The following is a 27,949-nucleotide window of genomic DNA, read 5'->3' on the forward strand; positions in this document are numbered from 1 at the left end:
AAAGATATAAATGTTGCAGAATCTACATTGTGTGGATGGCTAAAAGACAAAGACAAACTAAGAGGTTGATAAAATTGTCTCCAAAGAGGGCTGCTCTAGGAAAAAAAAGAACAGGTTGCAGCGTATGCAAGAAAGCAAAACACTAGACAGAGAAGGAGTGTGAGATTGGGGTTTAAATAGGAGGTTAATGATGATAGACATTAATTAATTAAGCTGCCCAGCTACCACCCCCTAAATTTTGCCCTAAAGCTAACATTTCTCAGACCGTGCACCTACATTCTTGTATAAAGGGCTCTTAATTAACTAGGGCTGCTCTGAAGTATAATAGGGTTTTAACAGAAAGAGCCATGTTTTATTAACAACACAGTGGAAACCTAAGGATGCCAACGTACAAATCAATGTTCGGTTTCATTTTCTAACAGCACTACAATCCATCTTACTTCTGATAACTGGTAGCTACCTATCACCTGCAGACAGCAGGCTTTGTTTTGCAGGATCATCTTCTAAAGGAGAAATAATACTTATTCATACACTTCACTAAATGTGTCAAGTTTTGAGAGTGATTATATTCCTTGATTCATGACTGTATTTTATTGTGTAGTCCTGTAAAGCATTATAAATTCTGGTGGTCATGTTTATTGCTCCCTGTTGTTTGAGTCATGGGGCACCTTTAAAAAGACTATCCTCAGTGCCCTAACTGCTCTAAATTGTCCACTCTGTAGATGCTGGCTGAGTGATTAAGTTAGTTTTTATAACAAACTGTTAAGATGCTTTTCTCACCAGCTATAGTTTCTAGCATATCAAATGATGCCATTTGGTTAAATATGTACCATTAAAAAATAATATGTGAAAAATGGATCTCATCTCATATCTCTTTTGATCATTTTCCTTTTCTAAGGTGGTAGAAAGATACATTTGAATAGCACTTGCTGTAAAGATTATTAAATGGTGATGCGAAAAGATGAGTGACTAATCTAGGTAGACAAGACTTGATCTTTATTGTTGAAATTCTTAAATTTGTCTTTGATGCTCACAGTTACAAACTTTGGTCTGAAAATAAATGAAAATGCATTACCATAGAATGTTCTTTTGTACCTTAGTTTACACGCATTATGTCAGACATTTTAATACAAATTAAAAAATAACCAAATATAATATGGTTTCAACTTAATCCAATTAATTTAACAACTCAAAAAGCAATAGTTACCAAACATTTATCTCAAGTCTTACATATATTATTGAAATAATTACAAAAGGGAATTTTCTGAAGTGTCTCTACTGCCATGACAACTAACGCAGAAAGAAGGGAAAAAACAGCTTCAAATTAAATAGAATTTGGACAAGAAATGACAAAGATTTGGGTCCAAGACAGAAAGCTCTGAAGTTAGCAGTCCCCTTACATGTTGCTTAGCAACTAGGTAGAATCACATGACCTAGACATATTATGGCATCTGTATTCTCATCTTGCAATATAATTAAACAATATATTTCTGAAAGGTAAATGGATAGGCACTATAAAATAAGGTTAAACTATACTATTGTACATATATTTTACACAATATGCAAGCAAACAATGCACACATTCAATTCGTTGTTGTTTAGAATCCAGTTTTAATTTTTTTATATGAACCATGAAAATCACATTAAAACATTTATTTTTTTTAGATACAAAAATGCGTTATCTAGAAGGCTAATCGTTTAATTCACAAAAGATTTGAACAATTTTTTGTTTCTTAAAAAATGTCCCCCACCCAAAAAATATAAACGTAATGGTTTTAATCGAGGTATATACAGGGTATAACGTCCTTGGGATCTTATAGATTATCTAGAAAGTTTGAGGTATAGCACCAAAAATTGAATGCCTGATTGCTTAAAACATAGAACAAAGAAACAACATTAGTGAAGAAGTTGCTCTGAGTGTGCTGAAGAAGGCTTTCCAGTTTTGTCACTTGGGGTCTTGAAGGCGAATGCAAATAACCCAGAGCTCTTTGTGTGGTCAATATATACAAAGGGGATATATTATAATTAGAAAAAGGGAATTGAATTGACTGAAAATGCTCGCTTTATTTGCTTCATAACAGTTACACAGTATTCATTGACAACATTTTTTTTTTTTTCTTTTTTTTTTTTTTTAACTAACATTAAAGAGCCAGATGCAATGCTGAGACACATGCAAGTTTTGAAAGTGGGTTTGGAAATAACAGTATTGTACAAAAGAATAATTACAGTTTATTAAAATACACCTTCTTTGTTGTATTTTACAGAGCACCATTGTAGTCATTTTTGTACAGCACCAAAAGGAATCCAAAAGGCGGTCATTTCACTGCACATCAGACCTCCGCATGTTGTTGCCTGTGTACCATTCTCTGCCAAGGCATCAAATGTCCTTCACGGTTTTCCATAACAGGTATAAGTCATGTGATTCTGGCCCTACAAGGGCAACAAGTATTTTCTAGATAATACATACATACACGGCAAGACAAATTCTCTACACCATTCTTATTCAAAACTTGCATGTGGCATGAAGTGGGTTGGTGACACCAAGTCGCAGCTCGCTTGTGGATCTGCCCGTCGCTCTGAGTTTAACCAAGGAAGCAGACAGGACCAACTACAAAGCCAAATTTCTGGTTTGGATCACCAAAGTCATTCAACATCACGTCTACGATTGGCACCTGATCAATTTTAGGTGTGTTGATCTCCATCACAGTCTTTTCATAGCCTTTCCTCAACTGTAAAAAAAAAAAAGACATTAAAGCTTTGTTATTAGCACCTTTGTATTTACATTATGCAGTTAGTTGGCACACAATAATTTATACTGTGCCAATACACATACCTCTAAACTAAGATAGTGCTTATATTAACCATTACATGTAAACAAACTGATAAATGTTATATTGACAATTGTTTTGCTGTCTTTCAGAAATGTTCTTCTTATAAATGTAGTCACCTAAAAACACAAAGTGAAAAAAGCGAGACGTATTTTGTACAGATTTTACTGTTTAACAGAAAACAAATGAGCCTGTCATTCTGGTCTGTCACAATGATAGAAACATGACTTAATTGGAAATACTTACTGCGCAACCATCATAGAGGGCTTTGATGTACGGATTGTTATCATAAGACATCTCCTCGTCATTTGATCCCAGGAACCTCAGAGCCTTGTCAAAGCTGTCGGATGAGACATCATGCCAGGCCACGGACTGATGACAGTTGTAAGTGAAATTCTGTCTGGCAGAGGCACTCAGTAATTTCAGGAATGTCATTTGGACCGTGTTAATTTGATTGCCTTCAACGTCCACATATGAGAGCTGTGGGAGAAGAGCAGGGGTTTGTGGGAAGTTGAAAGAAAGAGGTGGAAAATAAATTTGAAAGGGGGAACGGCCATCTATACCTGTGTGATTTAATATTTCAAAGCAAAGCGGTATGGTACATAAACATGGTTTAAAAATGTAACTATTTCTTCAAACCGGTGTGATACATGAATAAATTACACTTTTTCAAAGAAGACGACATGTGCCTTTTAACTACTATCTAAACGGGAAAGGCTTAAGTTATACTGTGTAACTAACTAAATACATATGAATGGTTTTAAAATGTGAATAATGCATTTAAACATAGAGAAACAGGAATGCATTGACAGGCAGAAAGGTTTTGAAATGCCAATGAGGGGTAAAAGGTCAGTTAATAGAAATTATGTTAGTGATAAAAACAGAACAGCTTTAAAAAAATGCAGTGATATTTCCTATAAAAAGTGGCTTATGTATATTTACAATGAGGATCCTTTCCATCTTTTAGTTTGCTTTAGCATTTCAGGTTAATATTTCTAAGTAGATTTGGAAGCATAACCATCATCATGACATTTTGAATTATAGGTAATACTGCTTTGATAAATAAATCAATATACATAAATAATAATAAAATGAATCACCCCAGCTACATTTTAAATAGTGCTATTTATGCTTTAAGATCCCTTGAAGTGGTAATAATGGATTATATACTAGGAGAAATATTGATGTGGACAGAGGAGCACAGAAACCTTTTAGTGCCCTGCATTTCTACAAGATGACTGAGAAAAAGCTTAGAGAGAACAAGTATAATGTAAAATAGCCCTAAGTCTACTTACTAATTTGCCACGCTTAAATTCACTGAACCAAGATCCTGGAGTTTCCTTGGGCCAGGAGGAGATTCTGACCTATTGTTTGAAACAAACAAGACAGATTAGTAACACCACAAAATGGGCACACATGGAAGCTGTTTAAAAATCTGAAAATATCAAGGGAATCAAATGATCAACAAAAACATGTGTGTTGAAATCATTCTAATAAACCTCGAAATAATACAATACTGTGCCACATGGGCAGCAATGTGGAGTAGTGGTTGGGGCTCTGGACTTGCCCGGAGGGGTGTGGGTTCAATCCCAGGTGGGGGGACACTGCTGCTGTACCCTTGAGCAAGATACTTTACCTAGATTGCTCCAGTAAAAACCCAACTGTATAAATGGGTAATTGTATGTAAAAATAATGTGTCCAGAATAATGTAATTGTATGTAAAAATAATGTGATATCTTGTAACAATTGTAAGTCGCCCTGGATAAGGGTGTCTGCTAAGAAATAAGTAATAATGATAAAAATAATAATAATAACATGGAACGCATACAGATAACAATATTAAAATTGCAGTAACAGAAAAGTAATTTAACTCATGAAAGACTACTCAATTGGAGCTGTGGTAGATCAGGTAAGTTCCCAACACAGGTTTACACAAACATTGTATTCACTCTTGGTGCTGTCTCACTAGGTTACCTGGGATGTAGAGTAGAGTAGAAAGCTTTTTTGTGAGAGATAAAGAGGTTGCTGTGGTAACAGCTAGCAATAAATTAAATTTTGTGCACAACACCAAGAGGTACCACAGATTACAGAATACATTAGCCATTCTTTTATTGTCTACTATGGGGGGATGTCTGGCCTGTACTGTATATATTACAGTGACAAACAATCTGCTGAAAAAAATTCACACACTGAAAAATATAAAATAAATAAAAAATTAAAAAACAATATGGGCAATGCGTACAATATAATTGCACTTCAAGTATTTGAATAATTATTTAGTAATTGTATACAGGCTTCTCTTTGGATTACATTAAAGTGCAAGATCTATTGACAAATCTGTGCTGGTCGATATTCACTTTATTCTGTATAACCTATAGATCCACTGTCTTAACCTCAATGTTTCTAACCACTAAATGTAAGACCTTTTTTATAATTAGTTAGGCACTGAGGCTTGATTATTGTATTTGGGTTATGTCTCTCAAAAACATCGATTACACTTTTGATAAATTAGATCAATGAACTTACTGCCTCAGACTTCCTATCTGGGTAGATACAAGTCTCGCCGCCAGATGTGAAGTTACAGTAAACTTTGAAGGAATCTCCAGAGCAACCCTGGTTAGGATCAATCCAGTATTCACCTAGACACAAAAAAAAGCATTATTTTCAATTCACATTTTCAATTTTTTGCATTTCGATGTAGCAGAGATTTTATCCTGCTCTGATCAAACACAACATTCTACCTACAGGGTTAGACCACAATACCTGTTCAGCAGAAGAATCCAAATTAGTTTAGGTTTTGAAGCTGCATAATAAGTTTTTTTATCCAAAATTTCATTAATGTTAAATGCCAAGACATCAGGTAAGCAGCTCTGTCAGTATTGTATATGCAGCAGTGGCATATTTAAATGCAATGTGCTCTATCTTGTCTCTTGACTGATGCTGGCCTATAGTTAGATGCATAGCATTATCAGTCCCACTTGGGAGCCTATTTAAAACCATGTACTTTAAATGCCAGCTGGGCAATAACTCAAGCAATCATTATATTCCAAAGCCCAGTCTGCAGCAGTGTGGAGTAGTGGTTAGGGCTCTGGACTCTTGGCCGGAAGGTCGTGGGTTCAATCCCTGGTAGGGGACACTGCTGCTGTACCCTTGAGCAAGGTACTTTACCTAGATTGCTCCAGTAAAAACCCAAACTGTATAAATGGGTAATTGTATGTAAAAAAATAATGTGATATCTTGTAACAATTGTAAGTCGCCCTGGATAAGGGCGTCTGCTAAGAAATAAATAAATTATGTCTTAAGTTCCTTACCATCTGGGAACTCTGGATGGCAAAGCTGCAGGTCCTTGCAGGTTCGTGCTGGGTTGTTCTGGGTACCCATGGGGTACTTCATGCGTTCAATATCTTGTTTGAGTGTGTTGAGCGACCCAAAGATCTCTTCCATGCCGTCTGAGTAATCCAGGACATTTCCGGCTTCGTCAGCTTGTTCAGATGATCTCCTGGTCTTCTTTGGAGACTGGATAGGCAAAGGCTGGATAACCTCACCAGGAGGACCCTTCAGAAATGAGTAACAGAACCGGTTATTTAGAAACTAGACACTTTCATGGTAAACAGCCTTATTATTCTTTGACTTTATCGAAAAACAAGCTAGAAATATAGTCAACTCGTGGACTTTTACATTTTTATTTGGAGGATTTTAAAGAGCACTTACAGGAAGACCTGGAGGACCTGCCACACCTGTGTCACCCTTTTGACCAACAGAACCCTATGAAGACATGAAAACACCTTGAGGACATCTGTGTCACATTTAATTTGGCTTAGCATTGTGCTATCAATGAAATATTGTTTGATCTAAAACAAAAATGAAATGTAGAAACTTACCAAAGAACCCTTGCTACCCTTTGGACCTTGAGGACCCTATATTAAACAAACAGAAAGAAACAGCTTTTAGTAAAAACAAGTATCCTTGAAGTCAGGGTTTCATGATTTAAACAATTCATTCTAATGAAGAAGAACAGCTTACTGGGAGACCGGGAGGACCGGGGGGACCAAGAGGACCAGGTGAACCACCGATACCCTGTAAAACAAGCACAAAGAAACAAAGGCAATTTCAATGAAAATATTTACACTCCACTCTAATCAAATCAAGTTGAAGGAATAACAACAGCTGTATTTGAAAAAAAAAATATTGAATAGGATACTTACTGAGTCACCCTTGGAGCCATGAGAACCTTGTAGGCCAGGCAGACCTCGGTCACCCTTCTCTCCCTGCTCGCCAGGTGGACCGATGAGACCAATCAAACCTGGATGACCCTATAATGACAGATGCGCAATACTAACAACATGTAGGTCCCACACAAATCCTGTGGCTAAGCTCATACCTATGATATGATACAAATTTTTACAGGTAGCTGAACACTTTGCACTATTGCTTTATTATTGTACTATTATTGCACTATTATTATGTAAGTTAATTCTATATTTTATTTATATCTCTAATTCTATATGATCTTTTCAATTCTCTTGTCAGCAGCGACAAAGCTACAGTATTGTACATAAAGAAGTGGCATCAGGCCCATCAATGTAATTATTGCAGGCTAATTCAAAACCTGTCAAACTGTGCTCTGTCCGGCCAAAATAAATAAATAAATGATGTACAGAGCTTTGCCAGCAGAATAACAAAAGGCTTGCTATTTGGAATGCAGATTACAAATCTAAATCCCTTTAAGCTTGGATTATAAAAACAACAAGACAAAATCACAGTGTTGTAGCTTTTCTTTTCTTTTTTTGAGATAAATTACAATTTATCCTAGCGTAAGTCAGGATAACCTCACCAGGATCACTTAAAGTATCTGGAACGTTCACCCAACGTTTGAGAGTGAAATTGCATTATGGGGGAAATGGGAGCCACGACCTTACCATGTCATAACCGATTCTGCACTATAAAAGGTCATGTTATAACGGGGTAGCACTGTAATAAGTTTTACATTAGAATTTCATCTAGTTAACTTCAAGTCACTTCTTTTGTTGCCATTGTTCTTATTGTTGATGGGGGGGTGGTATAGCAGATTAATGCATTTTATTTATTATGCAGTTAAATCCAGCCAAACCTATGTTTTTTTTTGTCCAGTGCTTAGTTGGCAGTTCACATCACCAAAATAACTTCAGCCCGGCTTGCACCATTCCTCATCCAAAGACTGTGTGTGGTGCAGTCCACTGAACCAGGATCTTTACACACTGGAGCAGTGTTGGGATATCCATCTCATCTTGGCAAAACGAGAGGCTAGAGACACCAAGGGTTTCAGGGCAACCATCCATTTTTTTGGCTCATGAGTTCTAAATGTACTTGTCTACCAAAACTGCATGGTATTTTGGGATCACTCACCTTTTCACCTTTAGTACCAGGATCGCCTTTCAAGCCAGGGAGGCCAGGTGGACCCTAAACATAAAAAAGAGAAGTGAAAAATAAAATATTCAGTAGAAGACTGATACCAGGTTTCAAATCACCCATCTGGGTCACATTTATTAAAGCATTAGAACACCTGCAAAATCACTGCAGTCCTATGTAATTTCAGACACTACAGAGCCTAAAACCAAGCGATATATATATATTTTTTTTACCATTCAATATTAACAGCCTCATGTTTTTTTGTTTTGTTTTTTAACAGTGCACAACTGTATTTCTATAGTTTTAAATAACAATAAATACGTGCAAATCTTACCATAGGTCCAGGGGGGCCATCTTGTCCCGATGCGCCTGGAAGTCCTTGTTCACCCTGCAATATTATTATATAGATGTGTCAAGATAACACACAGTTAAACCCCTCACAAAGATTACTATTTTACACATTTAGACTAAAATAATAGCACTAAGATTCCTCTCCTTAGGTGGTGTATATATATATATATATATATATATATATATATATATATATATATATATATATATATATATATATATATATAGTTATGTGGCACCAGGAAGAACAGGGGCATAATCTAAGAACCACCCCCTCTGTGTTTGGTTTTAATGCTTAATTTTATGGAAAAGGATTTATAATTTCTACTTACAACAGGGCCTGGAATACCACGAAGACCCTCTGAGCCTTGCTTTCCTGGGGGACCTTGTGGACCAACTGGGCCAGTCTTTCCCTGTGGACCCTCTGAACCAGCTTCTCCCTATTATTGAAATGAAAGCAATAACACTTGAATACAATAATAACAGCTTTGTTTTGTAAGATGCTTCCAGCTATAATATTTCACAAACAATCCACATCAGCATCCGGTGAACATCATCTTCTGAGGCAGGCAGAGTTTTTGGGGAATCTGTGATTAACCTGCATAGATTTGCCCATATTCATTGGGACGGAATTCAGAATTTTCATCTCTCAACATTTTGTTTTGTCCTTGAATACTAAACTAGGAATAATTAAACATACTAAATGTCAAAACAACTGTCAATTTAAGTGCTGCGTGTCACTGAAATATATAACTTACAAACAGAAGCCACAAATGAAAGCTGTGATTATTTCATACAGTACCTTTGCACCCTTTTCTCCTTGCCTGCCTTCAGCACCAGCTAATCCAGGAGGACCCTAGAGAACGAAAAAGAAAAAGAAAAAGTTAATCATACTGTCATCTAGTTTGTAATTGAGTTGTTAAATGGAAAATTAATGCAATGGCACAGGAAAAAGGTTTGCAAATGAGTCCCAGTGCCTAAGTGCTTAGTCTTAACAAAATCCCTTCAGATATGTATTATAACAATAAGCCACAATCAACTGTGTTTGTCTAGTCAGAAAACATCAAGTGGTAAAAGGTCAGGTTTTGAACCAAACAATTAAAAATTCAGTTGACAGCATCATTGTTAATACTGCTAGCTCACAAAGAAACAGACATTTGCCTGCACTACTTCAGTCCTATATTGAATCCATTTTTTTCATATTCTAATGATGCACAGGGAAACAATTATAACGACTTCTCATCAATACGTCTGTATAAGTTTCACTAGTTTCATCCTACTGAATATTATAAAACTAAACCCATAGCACTGAATCAACACATTAGCGTATTGAGTGAGAATGTATTGTATAGTATCATCTATTCATTATTTTTATATGTAAATTCAAAATAAAACAAATTATTGGAAAATATTAGATAATACATCTCCATAGGTACTGTGTGGCAATAATAACTAAGAACTGCAGCTACAATGTAAATTATCACACTGTGATCACTAAATTATACATATTATCTCTCACCAGGCAAGAACAAATGATAGTGCCTCATTACTAATCATACTTAATGCTGCATTAAGCTGCACCAAACAGAACACTGCCAAATAAATGGGCCACTCTGTGAATTCAGAAGTGTCTTCGCACCAGTGAGGGGTTCTATGCATTATGCATTACTCCCCTGCTTGTATATGTAGTGCCACAACAGAAGAAACTAGCAAATGAGTTTACAGGGTTGGGTAATACAAATTAGTTTACAGGGTTGGACAATACAAATGCTCTACCTATGTTATTTTGATATCATCTCATCAAGATGCAAGTGCAAGATTAAATGAATGTAAAGCCTCTTCTGTGATCAAGTGGATTGTTGTGTTGCATTTTCCAATGGATTCTCCAACCTTCTAGACCCTCTGCCTTGCCTTCTTTATTTTCAGAAAGATTTTTGGCATGGTGGTCCATGTTTTATTCATGTTTATAATGTCTATATATTTTAAAAAGAAAATCTGAAAAGGCAGGACATATCATATGTGTCCTGATATAATGTATATGTGTCACAAACTGTGGTATTCAAAGACACAGAAAAAAAGCACAATGTATTGTGTAGTGTAGTGCCTTTTAGTTATTCAAAGCACTAACTCCTAAGAGCTTGCAAAAAATGCCAACTTAATTTCAAATAGCTACAGGCAAGATGCTGAGAAAGCAAAACTCTTTACCTTAAATGCAAAACACCCCCTTAACTGTGTATTACGAATTCTGTGGAGGATATAACCTGTGATTTTCAGAAATTATTCTATCTTGTATTTCAAGGATTTAAACTCCTAGTGTGATGAAAAGGCAGTTTTACTAATATATCTCCCAGGTCTTTAGTAATTGAGCCTCTGATGTGATATAGTTATATTTATATTATATTGTTCGAGTTATGAAATATGCTGGGTAGGAAGAAATGTTAATTTGAGGATCAGAGATGGCATAGATTGGGAAAATATTATATGCATATTTTTGATGCTGCTAAATGTAGAGCATGCTAATTTTAAAACATTGCATCCTAAATATGCACAGTGATATTTTGGGCTTTGCTAGGGTAAATTATATGGTTGTCTGGGATGTTTTATGTTGCAGGTAGGTATGTGGACTAGGTTTTTAGAGCCATTACAAAACAAACTGGAAAGGGGTAAGGGGGTTGAACTGTCGAAACATATAAGCTACTTGAGGAGGAAGCCTAAAGAAGACTAATTAGAATTGATTATATTATCATATCTGTTCCTGTCAGAAGTCTCTGTGTTTTTTCCACGCTTTGTTTAAATGTTCTCAACCTCAGCAAATTGTTTTGCAAGTGAATTTTATAATGAATTGCTAATTTGAACGGCAACCTTCATTTGTGGTTTCGTGGTTTCATTTTATCTACAGCTATCCATATATTAATTGCCTACACTGTCTTCCTTAATTGGATGTCTTACAGAAAACAGAATTGAAGCATGCTTAGAGGACTGCAATCGTGAATGTACCAAAAAATATGTAGGAGGCAGTTTGCATTGAAACAGGATTTTAAAAAGAACATGGTCCCAAACTCAATGTTTATTGAGTAATTGCAATGCCAGTTTATGCATTGTATCTCGTTCTGGTGTTTCAAGCGTTAGTCGGGTCAAAAAGTGAAAGCTTTTTATTCAAAGATATTATTTTGTATCGTTGGTCAAGCAATACATTTAAAGCTAACATGACTGTGAAATAAAATTGTATTACCCTGATGCAATTTGTCTCTGAGAAACCAAATAGAATATTTCTTGAAGAGGAGACTAGGAGCATGTCTCCAGGTACATGTCCTGAAAACGACAACTTAATTTCCCTTTGTACATTAGGCCATTGTTTTTACATTGCTGTCATTCAGCCCACTTAGATCAATATTTTATTAGGACGCTATCTCTATACGTCATCCAAAACCTGGTTCTATTTGAGTGAAGTAAATGAGTTTGAGACTAACTCTGTCTTTGTATTTTCAATTTCACACATAGATTTAATATCCAGAAAAAGCCCATTAGCACTCTCTTCATTTCTTTCTGGTTTTGAGACTTATTTCCACAGACTTCCATACAATGACCCTGTTGAAACTACAATGCCAAAGAAAGTTGTATTCATTAAAAGCGTGACACTGAAGATGTAGCGGATCTATATGCTTTAAGATTGATTCATTCACATCTGTATCTGAATGAATAGCTCCATCTGGTCAACTTTCAGAACCATAGTTTTCTGGTTGCTCATTCATTCTTTGCTGTGCATGTGTGATTAGACACCCTTATTTAAAATGAAAAAAACTATTTACATTTTATATCAAGTTCGCATACACATATTGTTAGTTATTATAACCTGATTTCCCCAAACCATTCCGTATTTGCTGTTATCTATGTACCATAATGAAGAGCACATATGTATAGCTTGATCACATTTCTGGCATTTTTACGATATAGGCTTCAAAAGTGAGAATCTATAATGCACTGGATTGCATCCTCGATTTTTCAACCTTGTCAAACAGATTTGAAATGGTCTACAATAAACCTTAAGGGCCCGCATTATCACTGTTGTCACAATATTGACATTACATTGATTATAATCGTTTTAGATTAGAATCTTCAATTGCTACTCAAGGCATTGCTGTTGCAATAAAACTGGTGTGGTACTCTTTAAAGCAGGCAGAGCCAATTAAGCATGTTATCACAAACAAGGCTGTTCAAGGCAGTGATAGAATGCATTTGTTTAACTGCTTCCAAGTTGTTTAATGATGTAGTTTATAAAAAAACATTGTTAAAGTTCAACTGATTGCCCTCAGTGGCAAAGCAAAAGATCAATATAAACTCTGCAGTTTTTTGTAATGTGCTGCTTTTTTCTGGTTTTCTTTTTACTACAATTTAGAGGCTAGTTGTAAGTGCTGTAGATACACTGTTAAAAAAGACTCATGTATATCAAAATAGCTGGCTTTAAGACTGACAGTGTGATGGGAAAATTAAATGCAGAAAATAATTGTGATTAGGAAATGATTCATGTAAGAAGGCATACTGGACTTTTAAATAATGAAACTCTCATGCAGACTGAACAAAGTGTGCCATAGGAAACAGGAGATCTAATGACATGTTGTGGTAGAATTAAAACCAACAACTAAACTTAATGTACATTTAAACCAACTTCTGTAGATCTAGCCCTCCCTTCATGATCACACCCAAAAATCAGATTTGTTGTTTTTGTCATTAAAATATAGTACACGAAACCTGAACAAAAATCTGTATACCTCTCTTGTACAGTCATGTAAAACATTCACTGCAAATTAAACATAAGCTTGCTTAATACTATAAAACCAATCCCCTGTGAAGGGAGAAGATTATTGTATTAAACTTCAATTATTGATATACTGAATTCTATTATTATTATTATTTTTTTATTTCTAAAGAGACTTAAGTTCAAAGAGTGTGCATATTGCTCCTCAGCTAATAACAAGAAGTGATACTGCTGAAAAAAAACAAAAAAAAAAAAAACAAGATAAACCCACTCAGCAGGGGTACCAAAATACAACATGGTTCATACTCATCCATGGTCCTTAAGAAAATAGCTCTTAGCATTTCCTTTAGCACGGCTGTGGATATGGCCTCTGGCACCAGCTAATTTCTACCATGCGGTAAACTGTAATGTAAAAAATGTGGATGTTCTACTCACTCTTTTACCAGGAGGACCAGGTGGGCCAGCTTCTCCAGATGGACCAGGAGGACCCTTAACAGTTAGGAAAAAAAGACATTGAGCTACATGGACATAACAACAACACTGACCATGTTCTTTACAGACATGCTGAATTTGCACTTCAAAAACTCGTCTGTGCATTTGTAATTCATTTAATGGAACGTCAACGGAAAAATAACAGAATTATCTTATTCTGTGTTCACTGTCAACAGATCTTTGACCAAAACCGAAAGGAATATGTGGTATGTTGTAAATAATAGTACGCACGCTAAGATTTCTCTACCAGAATGTCTAAGGTGGGTCATTTATTATAATAAAGGTGAGGTTTTCACTACATCCTCGTGGATGCTTTTCCTGGTGAACTGTATTGTTGTAATGAAAGGTAATTAAGTCCAGGTGTGTTATTTAAAGTCACAAAAATGAAGTAGCACGGTAACTTTCTGTGTGATAGGCCTATCAGAGGCCTGGGAAATGATTGTATAAACAAATAACTAGAAGATATGACTCTGAACTCTCAGTAACCTACTTAATGATATAATACAGCTTCAGAGGTTTCCAGAATGAATATATTTCTCTCTCCCATATGGAAGGTCACAATTATCATTCAGCCATGGTATTCTATGTTTATACAGAGGAAGAATTATCTTGTAATCATATTTCTTACAAAGAGCTGATAAGCAGTTGATATGCAAAACCATGTGTCTTCCCAAATATGCCCTCTCAATAACCTTGCAGCTTTTTACATTTGGAGGTTAAAATTCTGACAAGCTTGTTAAGTACCACAATATGTTGAAACATTAACTCTTATCTTGTGTTGGGTTTGACATTCCAACTGCTTTCACAATTAATATTGAGCTACTACAAATATTGAATTGTGTGTGTGGCAGGGCAGGGACCCTGCATGTGTAAATGTGTACATTCTGTGTGTGTCCAATTTAAATTAAGTTAAATGCTACATGTCATAATTAGAAAGTACAGTATCTACCAAACCATAGATATGACATAAAGTACATAGATTGCAATGCACATGTTATATACAATCTGATATATTTAATCTAAACATATTTTGTATTTATTTAGTGTAAATACATATTTATCTTAAATACTTTAAAACTTATCAAGACTAGAAGTATTTTTAAATCCTGAACTTCAAATTAATGTTCTACACTTCACTTAACATGCATGACCGTTTCTGAAGTACTTTATTACAGTTACATTGTGCAACCTATTTTCTCAACCTTCCATGACAAATTTCAATGCAAGGTGCTACAAATCACTGTTATGGTAATAACAATTCTGAATTCTACACAATTTATATAAAGGTAAAACAAACTGTCATGCAAATATACTGTATAGTACATTCAATCTACAGTATGTTGGTAGAGTAGACTGCAGATTGAATGCATGGTCCACTAGTTGCCTGATCTATTGTTACTCAAAATAATAATAATAATAATAATAATAATAATAATAATAATAATAATAATAATAATAATAATAATAATAATTCATACTTACAGGTTGACCAGCTTCTCCATCGTCTCCCTTCTCTCCACCTGACCCATCTTGGCCCTGCAATTAAACAACAAAATATTTCATGGCTTTGTTTAAACTTAATCTTTCTGTACTTTTCTGTCTGAACAGCGTTCATTTGTGTATACAAAATCCAAATCTTGTTTTTATATAGAACAGCAATATGTTTGTTTCATCAATGATAAACTATAGCACATCATGTGTTACACTAAAAACTACAAAAAAAAAATACACATTGCAACCTTTATCACAGTACCTTCAAAGATCAGTACAAACATTTTTTTTTTACAAAACCTTAAAACATTATTTATTTATATTCTAATCTAAAAAGGCTTACGTTGCATGAACAATACAATTATATATGCAGCATGTGTAATATTAATGTGATCTGCTCAGCTGTGTTTTGACACTAGTATACTGTACATAATTAGTCCTGGTTTCCATATACTATGACTTTAAAATGGATACAGTATTCATTGAGGTTTTACTTACAGCTGGACCAGCCTCACCAGGGGGACCAGGGTCTCCAGGGAATCCAACTGGACCCTAAATTAGAAATCAGGATACATGCTGATTAAAACAGGTACAGAAACAGGTTATGTTTCCATTTCATGGTCCTACGTCGTTAATATTTTGAATTGTTTTGTTCTGTAAAATGATAATAAAATGATAGTGCACCAATACTTCATCGGGCCAACTTCAAGGGACATTACTGAAAACCAGTATAAATGAATAGACATTTAACAACAGTGTGGGCAGCGGCATTTTTCAAGGTGGAATAATGGCAGAGGAGGCTGGAATTTGATTGGCTGCACACCCTAGAACGGAGGACCATTACCCCACATGTGTACTTACAGGGTTACCCTTGGGACCATCGTCTCCTGGAGGTCCCTTGCGACCAGCTGGTCCAGCAGCACCAGGTGGACCTGATTCGCCCTTCTCTCCCCTCTCTCCTTTAGGACCCTGCAACAGACAGAAAGTCCAATGAAATTAACCACCGACATCACTGCTGTTTATTCAGAGCAACATCAGAAATCCTAATCTTAACACTAGGATACACACATTTACACATGTGTGGTAGGAATGTAATTCTATACATCTATGAATCTTTTTTTTTAATTCCAGTGAAGTAATCGAATAATGTATGGGTCAGAGAATTTATCACACAACAATATATGTCTTGAGTTGGTTTTGGGTAAGTAATTCATGAGTGGCACAGCCATGAGTGCTGAAATAATGTATATTTTCAAAATATAAAAAAATGTAACCCCCCCATCTGCACCCAGTGTATGTGCGCAGGTAACTGAGGGATGGGTTGCTGGGAGACTCGCAGTGCTTGAACCACGCATCTATACTATGTGTGTTATTGCTGACATTAGTGATGGTAAATCAAAAAGGGGGGCTATATTAAAACTCTCAGAGAAACATGTATAGTGGATATTTTGCATGGTATCGCTTAATTTGTTTCTCTTGTTTCTCCCACTGAAAACAAATATGACTTTGTGAAGATTGTTTGGTTGAATGTCCATGTCTTTCTTTTGAAGGCATTATTTATTTTCCATTGTACTGTGCTTGTTGTAGGAATTCATTTTAATGGGTCAAAGCTAAATCAACAGCTGTCAGGAAGAGCACACTGTTATAAAACCATTATAACAGCACAATACATGTGGAACAGAAGGGATGGTTACAGTTAATACAATGTCTGTAATATGAAAAGTCTGGCGTGCCTTTAACTTTGAATAATTACTAGAAGTAACTGAAGGACATTCTAAATGGGTATAGCCGTGTCATCCCTTATTTTGGTGCAAGAGTTTTTTAGGGGGGAGTGATAATTGCAGTTTGCTAAATTATTCTGTTTGCTGTTTGCTGAACTTACCCCAGTGCCTGATTCTCCCGGAGGTCCAGGGTTACCTGCTTCACCGTGCTCACCCTACACAAGGAAGAACAAGAAAGAAAACATTTAGGTCACTTTTACAGTGAAATCAATCAAGATATACAATGCTTAATTTGTTTTTGCAAACATGTTCTCCATGAAAGCATTGATTATTATACTCAGACACTGTGAACAATACAAACTACAGCTAAAGGATCTATACAAAAGAAAAGTAGTTGTTTACCACTTTTATTACTGTGTGACAGGGACTGTGTTGTGTAAAATGTATTGTTTAGTTTGTAAAAACACAATATTTTGTTACTGTTATTTTGTAGCATGGATGAGGTTACAATTCCCCATCCATGCTAAACTCATGTAGAATGTGATCATCTCCATATTCATTAATTTATTGCTAATTTGGAGATGGTCACATGTATAAAAACCTGCAGCTGTGGCTGAGCGAGGTTAGTGTGTTCAGAGGCGGAACGGGACGTGAGTCATAAGACAAGAGAGTCAATAGTAAAAAGCAATTAAATCTGCGCATCAGCGCATTCATATTCAAGCACTGTTGTCTGTCTACTTCCTGGCCTGACGTCACCACATGAGCTAGCCTGTTCACATACTGTCATGGTAAAAAGAAGTATAAAACAAGTTTCAGGAATATGGGGGACCGAGTGGTTAACAATAGCAACTGTGTTACTATGCACACAATGGATGACCAGTCAGTGCTGGAAGGATAATATACAACATATTCTGAGAGAATGTTTAACTTTATAACATTTTTAAACATCTATTTGTCCTCCAGGAATAATACTTTTTAGCAGCAATTGTTAGTAATCATGTTAAAAACTTTCCTTCTATAAACTTGTAAGTAAACTAGTTGCTGGGATGAAATGCAATTAACGACATGTATTGCCAAAAGAAGAAAAAAACAGGCGTACAGTATTGGCCTATGGTAAGTGTTTTATATTTGTAAAGTTCTACGAGACAGTCAATGTTTTCAAGTGAGAAGGGTTTTCATATTTTATATTTCTGTACACTAATTTGAGCCATCCACTAGGTATTGGGAGTAGCCTGTCAAATGTAATTAAAATGGAATGCTGGTGTCAAAATATAAAACAGAATTATTAATATTATGTCAGAAACTCAAATGCAATGAATGAATGTACTAAAATAACTTAAAAGAATTGCCAACAACAGTATAACAAAATATGTCAGCACTGTTCGTAAGTCTAGGCTGGTTGTTACTATTTTAAGTTCAATATTCCTTTGCGTAGTTTAACCAAGATATTCGTTTGGAATGCAGAACGGCAAGACATGGCTGCTTACCTTCTCACCAACTGCTCCAACAGAGCCCAGGCCACCAGGGGGACCTTGTGGACCCTGTCAACAAGAGGCATACAAGCATGTGGAATTGAATTATATAAAATTCATGTAGCAAAAAACAAACGGTTTACAGAAATATTCATTAATGTGGTTGACTTACATCAGCTCCATTCGGACCCTGAGGACCTCTAGGGCCTGGGGGACCAGGGGGACCCTGTGAAAAGGAAAGAAGATCAATTAGGTAGCATTCTTTAAGAAAAGTAATATGTGAACCTGACTGCCATTGTAAACAGAAATGTTTCTTAAAATGCAGATTTTTTTTTAAAAAGTATGCATCCACAAAATGGTCCTTAGAGATGGTAGTCCAGTAATGTTATGCCTCCCAAATCACTAGTATTTAGGGGGAAAAAAATAATTACTCACCATTGGACCAACGTCTCCATTTTCTCCTTTCTCACCTGGTGGACCAGGAAGACCCTAAAATGAATAAGAAATTGTTATCCTGTACATGCACACCTTGCAAACAATTTCACTGCAAAGTCATAGCACAGTCTGAAAATTGGAAAGAAGGGGTCATAGTGGAATATGTTCTATATTCTGTATACAACTGCTAACTGAATAGTAAAGGGCAAACAAAATCCATTACTACATAATTACACACTATGACTAAATGTAATTCAAGCTTAGTTCCTACACAGAAAACAAGTAGCATAACCATATGCTTTGTATAGTGAGAAATTAACCATTTTCTACAAAGACGATAGAAGTAGTACAATATAAATATACTATATATGTTTTTTAAACAAGGCGCTGCTTTCTCAACATCATATACAGAATCAGAGCTGGCCAACCTGCTGACCAGTAGAATCTTAAACAGACAGACAATCGGCGACACAAATGGAAAATAACCTGCAACTGGAGGGTTTGGGAAGTAAGGTAGATTTTGATAGTCATACTGTTACTTTGATATCTATAAGCTCCTGCCAAATTAAGAAAACCGCACACATACACATACAACATTTTTTCTTGTCTTGTAGACACATTAAATTATAACTAAAAAGTATTCTTTCCCGACTAGATGCTGAGAAACTGATGCGTGATTTGTTATCTTCAAGGATTGATTACTGTAATGTCCTATACTGGTACTCGTAGTCATGTTATTTCTCGTCTGCAACTTCTACAAAATGCTGCTGCTAGTTTTAACAGGGACTTATAGACAAGAACACATTACCCCTGTGGCAGCATCTTTGCACTGGCTTCCTATCCGGTTTAGGATAGATTGTAAGGTGCTGCTTTTAACCTATAAGGCTTCAAATGGCATTGCCCCATCTTACTTAAATTATCTTTTAACCCCATAAGTTTCTAGACGCGCACTCTGATCACAGGATGCCAGGTTACTTACTATTCCCAGAATTCAGAAAAAACACAGGTGGTAGAGCATTCCGCTATAAAGCCCCTAAATTTGGGAATAACATGCCTAACCCTTTAAAGAAAGGTCCCACTGTTGCTGCCTTTAACACTAGATTTAAAACACATTTTTATAATCAAGCTTATATATCTTAAAATGCTTTCTCACCCTCTCTTGCTTGTTTCACTGTTATGTTTTTATTCTGTTGTTCATTTTTACTGCTGATTGTTACTTTTTGTAATATTTATTTATGTTTTTATCCTTGTAAATCACTTTGCGGCGATCAGTTGTGAAAGGCACTATATCAAAATAAAGATTGATTGAATGATTGATTGATAAATAAATAGACAATAACATTTGCATGTCTGCTTAAATTCTGAAAATAATGTGGCATTTAAAACAAAATGCTTCTTCCTCTGATTTAATAACACTTAATGAGACTGGCAGACCCAGTATAGTTGTTATTGTTATTATGAATAATTACTAGGCAGTGCATCATTGCTGTGCTTTAATGCAAACCATTAAGAGCAAGGTACATTGCCAGTGGAAATCTTTTGTAAATGGCATCTAAATAATATTCACATTTGTCAAAACCTTTAGAATAATAAAATTATATTTAAGAGACAAAAAGTAAAAGCAGATCTGTATTTGTGTTCGGTTTATGTTTGAATATTTTGTGAAAATACATTTAAATGCATATCATCTCTGACTTGTCAAGTGTGTCCTTCCTGACCCCTTGGCCCAACGTTCAGACCATCCACATGACAAGAAGTTGTTCTCAATGCAGTTTCTTATTTATCCAAAGCCATTTCTGATAATGCTATCTATACTGTCTTAAACCTTACATGTTTGCTATTAAGCAAGAACCTACTTTGCTACAGAAATTTGTAAGAGGTAAAAGATGAATGGCGGCTGGCAATTTTGTATCAGGTTCACTGTGTTAAACCTTCATTATTACTACCCCAATTTTGACCTAAGGAGAAGGGGTTCCCTTGAGGAGAGGAATAAATGCTATAGCCCTCATTTTGTCTGATATTTACCCTCCTTTCACCCTACACACATTCTCAAATAGACAGGTCCCAGTAGCTTCATTTTACAAATTCCCCAGGTATGGAATCAGGCAGAACCTTTAGCCTCCTTGTGTCAAACCTCATTATAGAAACTAGCATTTACTAAGAATAATCAGTGTTTAATGGCATTCTGTCTATAAGGAAAGGTTATCCAATGCAATGAATAGGTTAGAATAAAGTGAATTATGCCTAATTTAAAGTCAATTATATCAAATGACTTACTCATCTCCTCTGTGTAATAACAAATGCAAGAACATTGAAAGGGAATGCAGAATAAAAGTGACATAAATTAGATTGTTAGTTTCATTCTGTCATTTGCATTAGGTTTTTGTGTATTCAAATGACCTCTTTTCTGCAATAAGATAAACATAATGATGTGCCATCACAATAACAGAGCTTTGCACCGTATATTTATTTTATAATGTTGCACCTCTTGTTGCTTAATGAGGTGTAAAGGCTCCTAATGAGGTGTAATGCACTTCTGCCCTTAATACATTTGTACAATTGTGGAATTCTTTCTAGGGGGTGAATGCTCCTTTTATGACTATATTTTTTGAACATTCACCTCTTTTAAATCTAAGGATTTATACAGCACACAAAACATATGATAGTGATGCATGGTGGCATACATATATTGGAAAATGCAATTGAGCTGTGGAGATTGATTTTCAAGGACATCCTGTGGTTGTAAGAGATAGAATAAAAACATTAACAGCCACAGGCTAGCTTAAGTGTTCTGTTCCGGCACATCCATACAATACTATAATCTCTTCCCATTACTAATGACTTTTTTATTTTGCTTGGCTAGAAACCCATTATGATGATGTCAGTCTACTTTTGAATACAGCATGATTTTAAAAAGGGGTAAAATACCCGGAGTTGCATTCTGAATTAAATGCATTCTGATTTAAATCCTTTTGAAATCTATGCCGTTAGTGACCTAAATCAGGTTGCAAAACTTTCTGACATACTGTGCTTATTACAGTATATTGACTCTGTGCTATGAAGATGATCTCTTGATGCTATGGTTACCAATATCTGTTGATATTAATATGCATCCAAACAGAGTAAACACTTCAATTAGGAATAGTTAGGAGTCTATAATAAATGTTCTCAGGAGCTATTCATAATTTGTTCAGTAGCTTCACGTTCAAGAAGACTTAGAAGAATGAAATGTACAAATCTGAAGGGTGAGTATGACAATGTTATTGGAAAACATGAAGTTGGTGTCTTACCTGAAGACCAATTGGACCAGGAAGGCCAGGGAAACCACGAGAACCTTCATCACCTTTCTGGCCAAACATTCCCTGCTGACCCCTGGGGCCTGGCTCTCCATCACCTCCCTAGAAGATACACACCTTACATTAACCTAGGCTTGATAAACAGATGTAGCAGTAGATGTGTCTAGGCATTGCAGGGTAATACAGATTTAATAATTGTTTGAAGGACCAGAGATCTTGCCTAAAGAGGCCGTATGATCTCATGACAATAGCGCTGAGCTGTCAGGTTGTCTTGAACATGAACAAGGTTGGTTCTGCCACTGTCTGAGATTGCCGCCCACACCATGACACTCTCACCACCAAATCTGTCAACAAATCAGTTGACCGCCAAACATTCACAACTTCGCCTGTATACCCGGGCTCTTCCATCTGTACGTCAAAGCAGCAGATTCATCACTTAACATCCCGTTTTTCCATCCTTGTATTACCCATACTCTGTGATTATGACACCACTGAAGTCGTAGTCGATGATGTTGTGCTGTAAGATTCACTCCTCTAACTGGCCTTCTTGCTTGGATACCTGCCTCCCGTAGGAGGTTTCTGACAGTCTGATTGGAAATACTATTTCCTGGTACTGCAGATGTTGTAGAGGTTGCAGTGGTGAACCTGTCACGTAAATGATGTAGGCGTATAAATCTGTCCTGGGCTGCCGTCATCACACGTGGTTGACTGGATCTTGGGTTGTCAACGCTGACCAGACTGGAAGTTCCGGGTCGGGCGGCCATCTTGGCCAAAATTGCGGAACCACGTGGCCACTGAGTCCTATTATTGCAATCAGCTGTGCTGCACTTGTTGATTGACTGGTGTGGGGCAGCGCACTGATTGCAGGGGTGGGGCAGTATTTAGGCAGCATGGTTTTGCCATTCAGTCTCCCTGTCCTGAACTGAAAACACGGAAGAGACGCCCTGTGCTTTGTTGTTTTGCTTTTACAAACCTGCTGTAATTCACAGAATCCTGAAGCTCTGGAAAACCCTGGTGGATTACTGTGGTGGAAAAAACCCTGGACTAAACCCACTGCAGCAGCACGGAGAAACCCTGTGCTTCCTTTGTTGTTGTTTTTTGTAACCGCAATGTTTTTGTTTACTCTTTTTATTTGAAACCTGAGTTTACCATTGCTGGTATTCCAGGTAGTTTTCTTGTTTATTTTCTGCAATACTGGACTGTTTATTTTCATTGTGTGTTAAAATAAAATCCTGCCCAGATACCATTGTTGGTACGCGGCTCCAGGACTAAATGTCACTTCCGGCTGCTGTGTGCTGTCATTTCTGGTCCTTCCCTAAGCTCCGCCCACTACCCTCCCACAATGACCTTGTGATTTTAATTCTGTATTAATACTCTGTATCAACAAGTATACTAAAGGGCAAGTGTATATGTTGCAAGCTGAATACTATCGATACAGACATAAGTGTCCTATTAGTTTCCATAATGCATTGTACACATTAAATCAAATTTAGAACATGGAAATGATCAAATATGAGATGGAACTGTTTTGTGTCAGGAGGTAATGGTATTACAGAATTACATGTTGACATCCACAGCAAACACATCTCATTAGCTAGTATAATTATTTGCAGCTTAGTAGTGTGCAAATACATACTTTAATTTCTTAAATAGGGAAATTCAGAAGACAAATGGGTCTTGAGTAATGAAGGCAATAAAACACAACCATTACTTACAGCTGGGCCAGGAGCACCGACAGGACCTTGAAGACCTGCTGGACCAGGAGGACCCTGGAAACAAAGCACACAGACGGTATTAAGAAAGAGACTTTAACTGTATGTGAATAATGCAGTACATGGGGGCTTGAAACTTGTATCTACATTGCTCTTGATTCTTTTTAAATACTCAATGTCTTACCACTGAGCGGGTTGAATCGCAGTTGTTGTTCTTCAAAAAAGCTGTTCAGCAACACAGAACCATTTGACTGAACATGAGCTTATTGCATTGTTATATTAACAGTTTTACAACGACTGGTTTCATACAAGATTATCGAGTCGATTAAATAATTCAATGTTATGTAAGGGTGTTGCTGCTTGAATTAGAGTTTTACAAGTAATATAACCATGAGACACCAATATATATATATATATATATATATATATATATATATATATATATATATATATGTATGCAATAAGGCCCGGCTGTGCATCCGTATACTTTGAATATATGGACGCCTTGGGGCGTTGTGAGGCATGAGTCGAGTGCATTCAACCACTGAGAAGTTCATATATTCAACCTATATGGACGCCCTAAAGGGCCTTATTACATTTATAATCCAGGTAAAACAGTGGATTTTAAGAAAAAAAAGGCAAAAAAGGCAAAAAAATAATTAGTGTTTTTTTTATTAAATATCCTTACGCCAAATAAAGTAGTCCCACGTATAACTGAACTACACACTAAGTTAAGATGAGTAAATTAATTCAATTAAAACATGTAAAATAAAGTAAATCATTTTTTTGATAGTGTGCACATTTGCCATTGAGAAAATACACTAGGGGGCGGAGTTGAGACACACTGTATAGACACACTGAGCCGAACAGACATGAAGAATAAAAATAAATTCAACGACATCTCAGATTTATTTATTGGTATTTTTTTCTGTTTTGCTATCTTCCAGTTCATTTAATTGTTCTTCATCCAAATTGGCATGTCTGCTTACTACTTTGGGAAGTTTTTGCAGGTAATTGGTCACTCAGTTTCATAGTTACAGCTGTACATCTGTAATTGTAAGCAAGATGGCTACTGATACTTAATTTACATTCTGTGAGGCAGCGCAGTGATTTAGAATATGTGACAAGGCTCCAACTGTCCATAACCATCCAGTATACGGACAGTTGGAACCTTGCTCGACCAATCACATTGCTTGTTTCACGTTCCATTACAGGCCCTGCACAAATGTCAATTCCATATATGTATTGTTCTATGGACAACTATTCTGTGTTCAGCGTAAAAAGAAAAGGCCAAGAATGCATTAGAACTTACTTGTTCACCCTTAGCAGCTTTGCTTCCTTTTTGACCTGGTTCACCAATTTCTCCCTGTAAAAAAAAAATTAAACATTTATGTCCTCTTTTTAGAGTTGACTGCCTTCCATTTATCTCCAGTCATTACCCCCAGTATCTTTAAATGTCACCTTTAACATGATTATGCTGTCACTTTTATGCTGGCGTTTCCAGCTTGAATGCCTGGGGGTATTCTTCAATTGATTACTTGGCTTTCTTTGAGAGATTAATCCTGGTATTGACTCGTAGGCTGCAATGCAGGATATGACCTGGCTTTGAAATCTCTTGTGCTGATTTTTATATAAAGAAAGACACATTTCTTTTGGCTACTTTACAGCTTTGCGATGATAAGTAAACTGGAAAACGAAACGGTATACTGTACTTGCTGTTTGATAAGTTCTGTTATATCGCACCTTACACAGTAGTTCAAGACAAAAATGTATACACAGTACCGTCACTATTAAGAGTTCATATGTTTGTTGATTCTCAGTATACTTTGAACATAAACAAACTGGGTCCTAATGGGTCATTTAAATGATACCTGGAAACACATGACGGATAGATCTGATTTAATGTAGCATTTGGCGCTAATGGATAAATAATTGATTTGTAAGACAGCTGGTATGTATGCATGTGACTGATATTGATCTGGATTTTAACACTAGAAGCCCCGCAGCAGTCATTTTGGCGGTTTTGTAAATATAATTTTCTCCAGTCATGTAACACATATGGGGCTGCGCGTTCATGTACCTTTCTGTCCGTATTAAATATTATCATTTGTTTATTTAGTTAGCAGATGCCTTTATTCAAGGCGACTTACAGAGACTAGGGTGTGTGAACTATGCATCAGCTGCAGAGTCACTTACAATTACATCTCACCCGAAAGACAAGGAGGTTAAGTGACTTGCTCAGGGTCACACGATGAGTCAGTGGCTGAGGTGGGATTTGAACCGGGGACCTTCTGGTTACAAGCCCTTTTCTTTAACCACTGGACCACACAGCCTCACAAAGCATGGAATGCGGGAGTGCAGAAATAAAGGAGACACATTACATTATACCTAAAAGCCCCGAGAGCAGTCACATTGACAGCCACACAGAAAACAATGATATTGTGATTATACAGAACGGTATTCTACTTTATTATTTTTATTTACTAGTCTGCAATGTGCTTAGCTGTAATTAGATCAGACTCTACTCTCTGCCTGGTTGGTGCCTGCTTGTCTGTTGTGTTGTTTTGGTCAGTCAATTAGCATCGGGATTAGTCAAAATAAATACCAGAGACCATGGAGTTTTACAACGCAAAAAAATATGGAGTTGATGTTTTGGATCAGATGGCACGGAAGTATTCCGTGAAAGCTGGCTCCTGACGGTGGCCTTTTCAGGTGTTTTACAATGTATTGGACCTAGCAGCCATCAACTCCTGGACTCCTGGGTACTTTACAAAGAATGCACAGAGAAGAATTTACCAAGTAGAGAATATATTTTACAGTTAGCACAGGAACTTCACAAGAAGCATTTGGAACAGAGGGAGACTGCCAAGCGTGTACCCACAGCTGAAACTGGCACCCCGCTAAGAGCCATAAGAGATGCCAATGCCAGGTTGGCAACTTCGGACAGCTGTGCCCTGTGCAGAAAGGCGGCGTGGAGAAGCGCATTATCTCTATTGATTGTGAACAGCCTTGGACTCAAGGTAAATGAATACCATTTTGTCGAAAAAAAACCCCAAAGAACTTTTTTTATAACTTCTTGTGCTGTGCGCTTCTATAAAATGTTTTCTTCTAAGTTTATTTATCTACGTTGTTCAGTTTCTTTTGCACATCTGATAATAAACCGATTGCTATTGAAAAGTTAAAAATGTATTGCTATCGTTTCAGTTTTATAAATATGTATGTTGTAAACCGATGTCTGTTCAGATGTTTATTTATTTTTTCTTGTTTTGATTTGTAAAATAAATGTTTATATGTGTATATATATATATATATATATATATATATATATGCTTCAGTTTTTTAGATGTTTATGTAACATACTCAATATAAAAAACCCCCAAAAAAACTAATTACATCCGACTGTTTCTTCTTTCATTATACTATTTACAGTGTTTTGAATACAGCCGTCAGAAAGACTGCTGTGGGGCTTCTAGGTATGAGTATATCTCCGGTCCTTCCAGTGTTAACCAATGTTCTTTACTGAGAAACAACATAAAACTGAATCATAGTGTAATGCAGAATTTCTATTTCATAAGCTCTCTTGACTTACCTTGTCGCCATCTTCTCCTGGGGGGCCCTGAGGACCAGCAGGCCCTGGAAGACCAACTGGACCCTGGATGCCATCTCGGCCAGCTGGGCCTTGGGGACCTTTCTCACCCTGCAGAGGAGAAACAGAAAGGGTAAGAGTGGGTCTGTGGCTCCACAGTGCACCTATACAATAACAACCATAGTGCATTGTTCATTCTTCAGAATCAGAATCAAAGTCAGATCTACTGGGTACACTGGAGTTAACTGTTATTGATTTGACTGCTGTCCCTAGATCTTAAAAGGGGAGGTAGAAATCTATCTGATGATGTCAGACCAGCAGAGTGGAAGCTGGAGAGGTGCGCAATATAAGAACATCTGTAGTGTCTCAAACATTCAGGTGAGTTGAAAAAGAGCACAGTATTGTTTCCAATATTAAAGAT

The 27,949-nt window shown here is 36.4% G+C and overlaps 1 protein-coding gene across 7 annotated transcripts in view; it reads right to left on the bottom strand.

Annotated features, from left to right (window-relative positions):
• Nucleotides 1–1,587: 1,587 nt before the first annotated feature.
• The window catches only part of LOC117417449 (collagen alpha-1(XI) chain-like), a 92,246-nt gene continuing 65,884 nt past the window's right edge, over nucleotides 1,588–27,949 (bottom strand). For all 7 annotated transcript variants that reach the window (XM_059034874.1, XM_034029607.3, XM_034029608.3 and 4 more), the window contains 25 exons: nucleotides 27,532–27,639; nucleotides 25,255–25,308; nucleotides 23,946–23,999; nucleotides 22,225–22,332; nucleotides 18,935–18,988; nucleotides 18,672–18,725; nucleotides 18,515–18,568; nucleotides 17,189–17,242; nucleotides 16,168–16,275; nucleotides 15,805–15,858; nucleotides 15,298–15,351; nucleotides 13,759–13,812; nucleotides 9,370–9,423; nucleotides 8,900–9,007; nucleotides 8,551–8,604; nucleotides 8,214–8,267; nucleotides 7,034–7,141; nucleotides 6,852–6,905; nucleotides 6,710–6,745; nucleotides 6,540–6,593; nucleotides 6,140–6,383; nucleotides 5,355–5,467; nucleotides 4,124–4,192; nucleotides 3,075–3,308; nucleotides 1,588–2,729 (listed from right to left, as the gene is read on the bottom strand). In XM_059034874.1, coding sequence (XP_058890857.1) covers nucleotides 2,583–2,729; nucleotides 3,075–3,308; nucleotides 4,124–4,192; nucleotides 5,355–5,467; nucleotides 6,140–6,383; nucleotides 6,540–6,593; nucleotides 6,710–6,745; nucleotides 6,852–6,905; nucleotides 7,034–7,141; nucleotides 8,214–8,267; nucleotides 8,551–8,604; nucleotides 8,900–9,007; nucleotides 9,370–9,423; nucleotides 13,759–13,812; nucleotides 15,298–15,351; nucleotides 15,805–15,858; nucleotides 16,168–16,275; nucleotides 17,189–17,242; nucleotides 18,515–18,568; nucleotides 18,672–18,725; nucleotides 18,935–18,988; nucleotides 22,225–22,332; nucleotides 23,946–23,999; nucleotides 25,255–25,308; nucleotides 27,532–27,639 — 2,139 coding nt within the window. In that variant the 3' untranslated portion in view covers nucleotides 1,588–2,582. The remainder of the gene's footprint in view (nucleotides 2,730–3,074; nucleotides 3,309–4,123; nucleotides 4,193–5,354; nucleotides 5,468–6,139; nucleotides 6,384–6,539; nucleotides 6,594–6,709; nucleotides 6,746–6,851; nucleotides 6,906–7,033; nucleotides 7,142–8,213; nucleotides 8,268–8,550; nucleotides 8,605–8,899; nucleotides 9,008–9,369; nucleotides 9,424–13,758; nucleotides 13,813–15,297; nucleotides 15,352–15,804; nucleotides 15,859–16,167; nucleotides 16,276–17,188; nucleotides 17,243–18,514; nucleotides 18,569–18,671; nucleotides 18,726–18,934; nucleotides 18,989–22,224; nucleotides 22,333–23,945; nucleotides 24,000–25,254; nucleotides 25,309–27,531; nucleotides 27,640–27,949) is intronic.

Source organism: Acipenser ruthenus, chromosome 12 (assembly GCF_902713425.1).
Source record: "Acipenser ruthenus chromosome 12, fAciRut3.2 maternal haplotype, whole genome shotgun sequence".
Lineage (NCBI taxonomy): Eukaryota > Metazoa > Chordata > Actinopteri > Acipenseriformes > Acipenseridae > Acipenser > Acipenser ruthenus.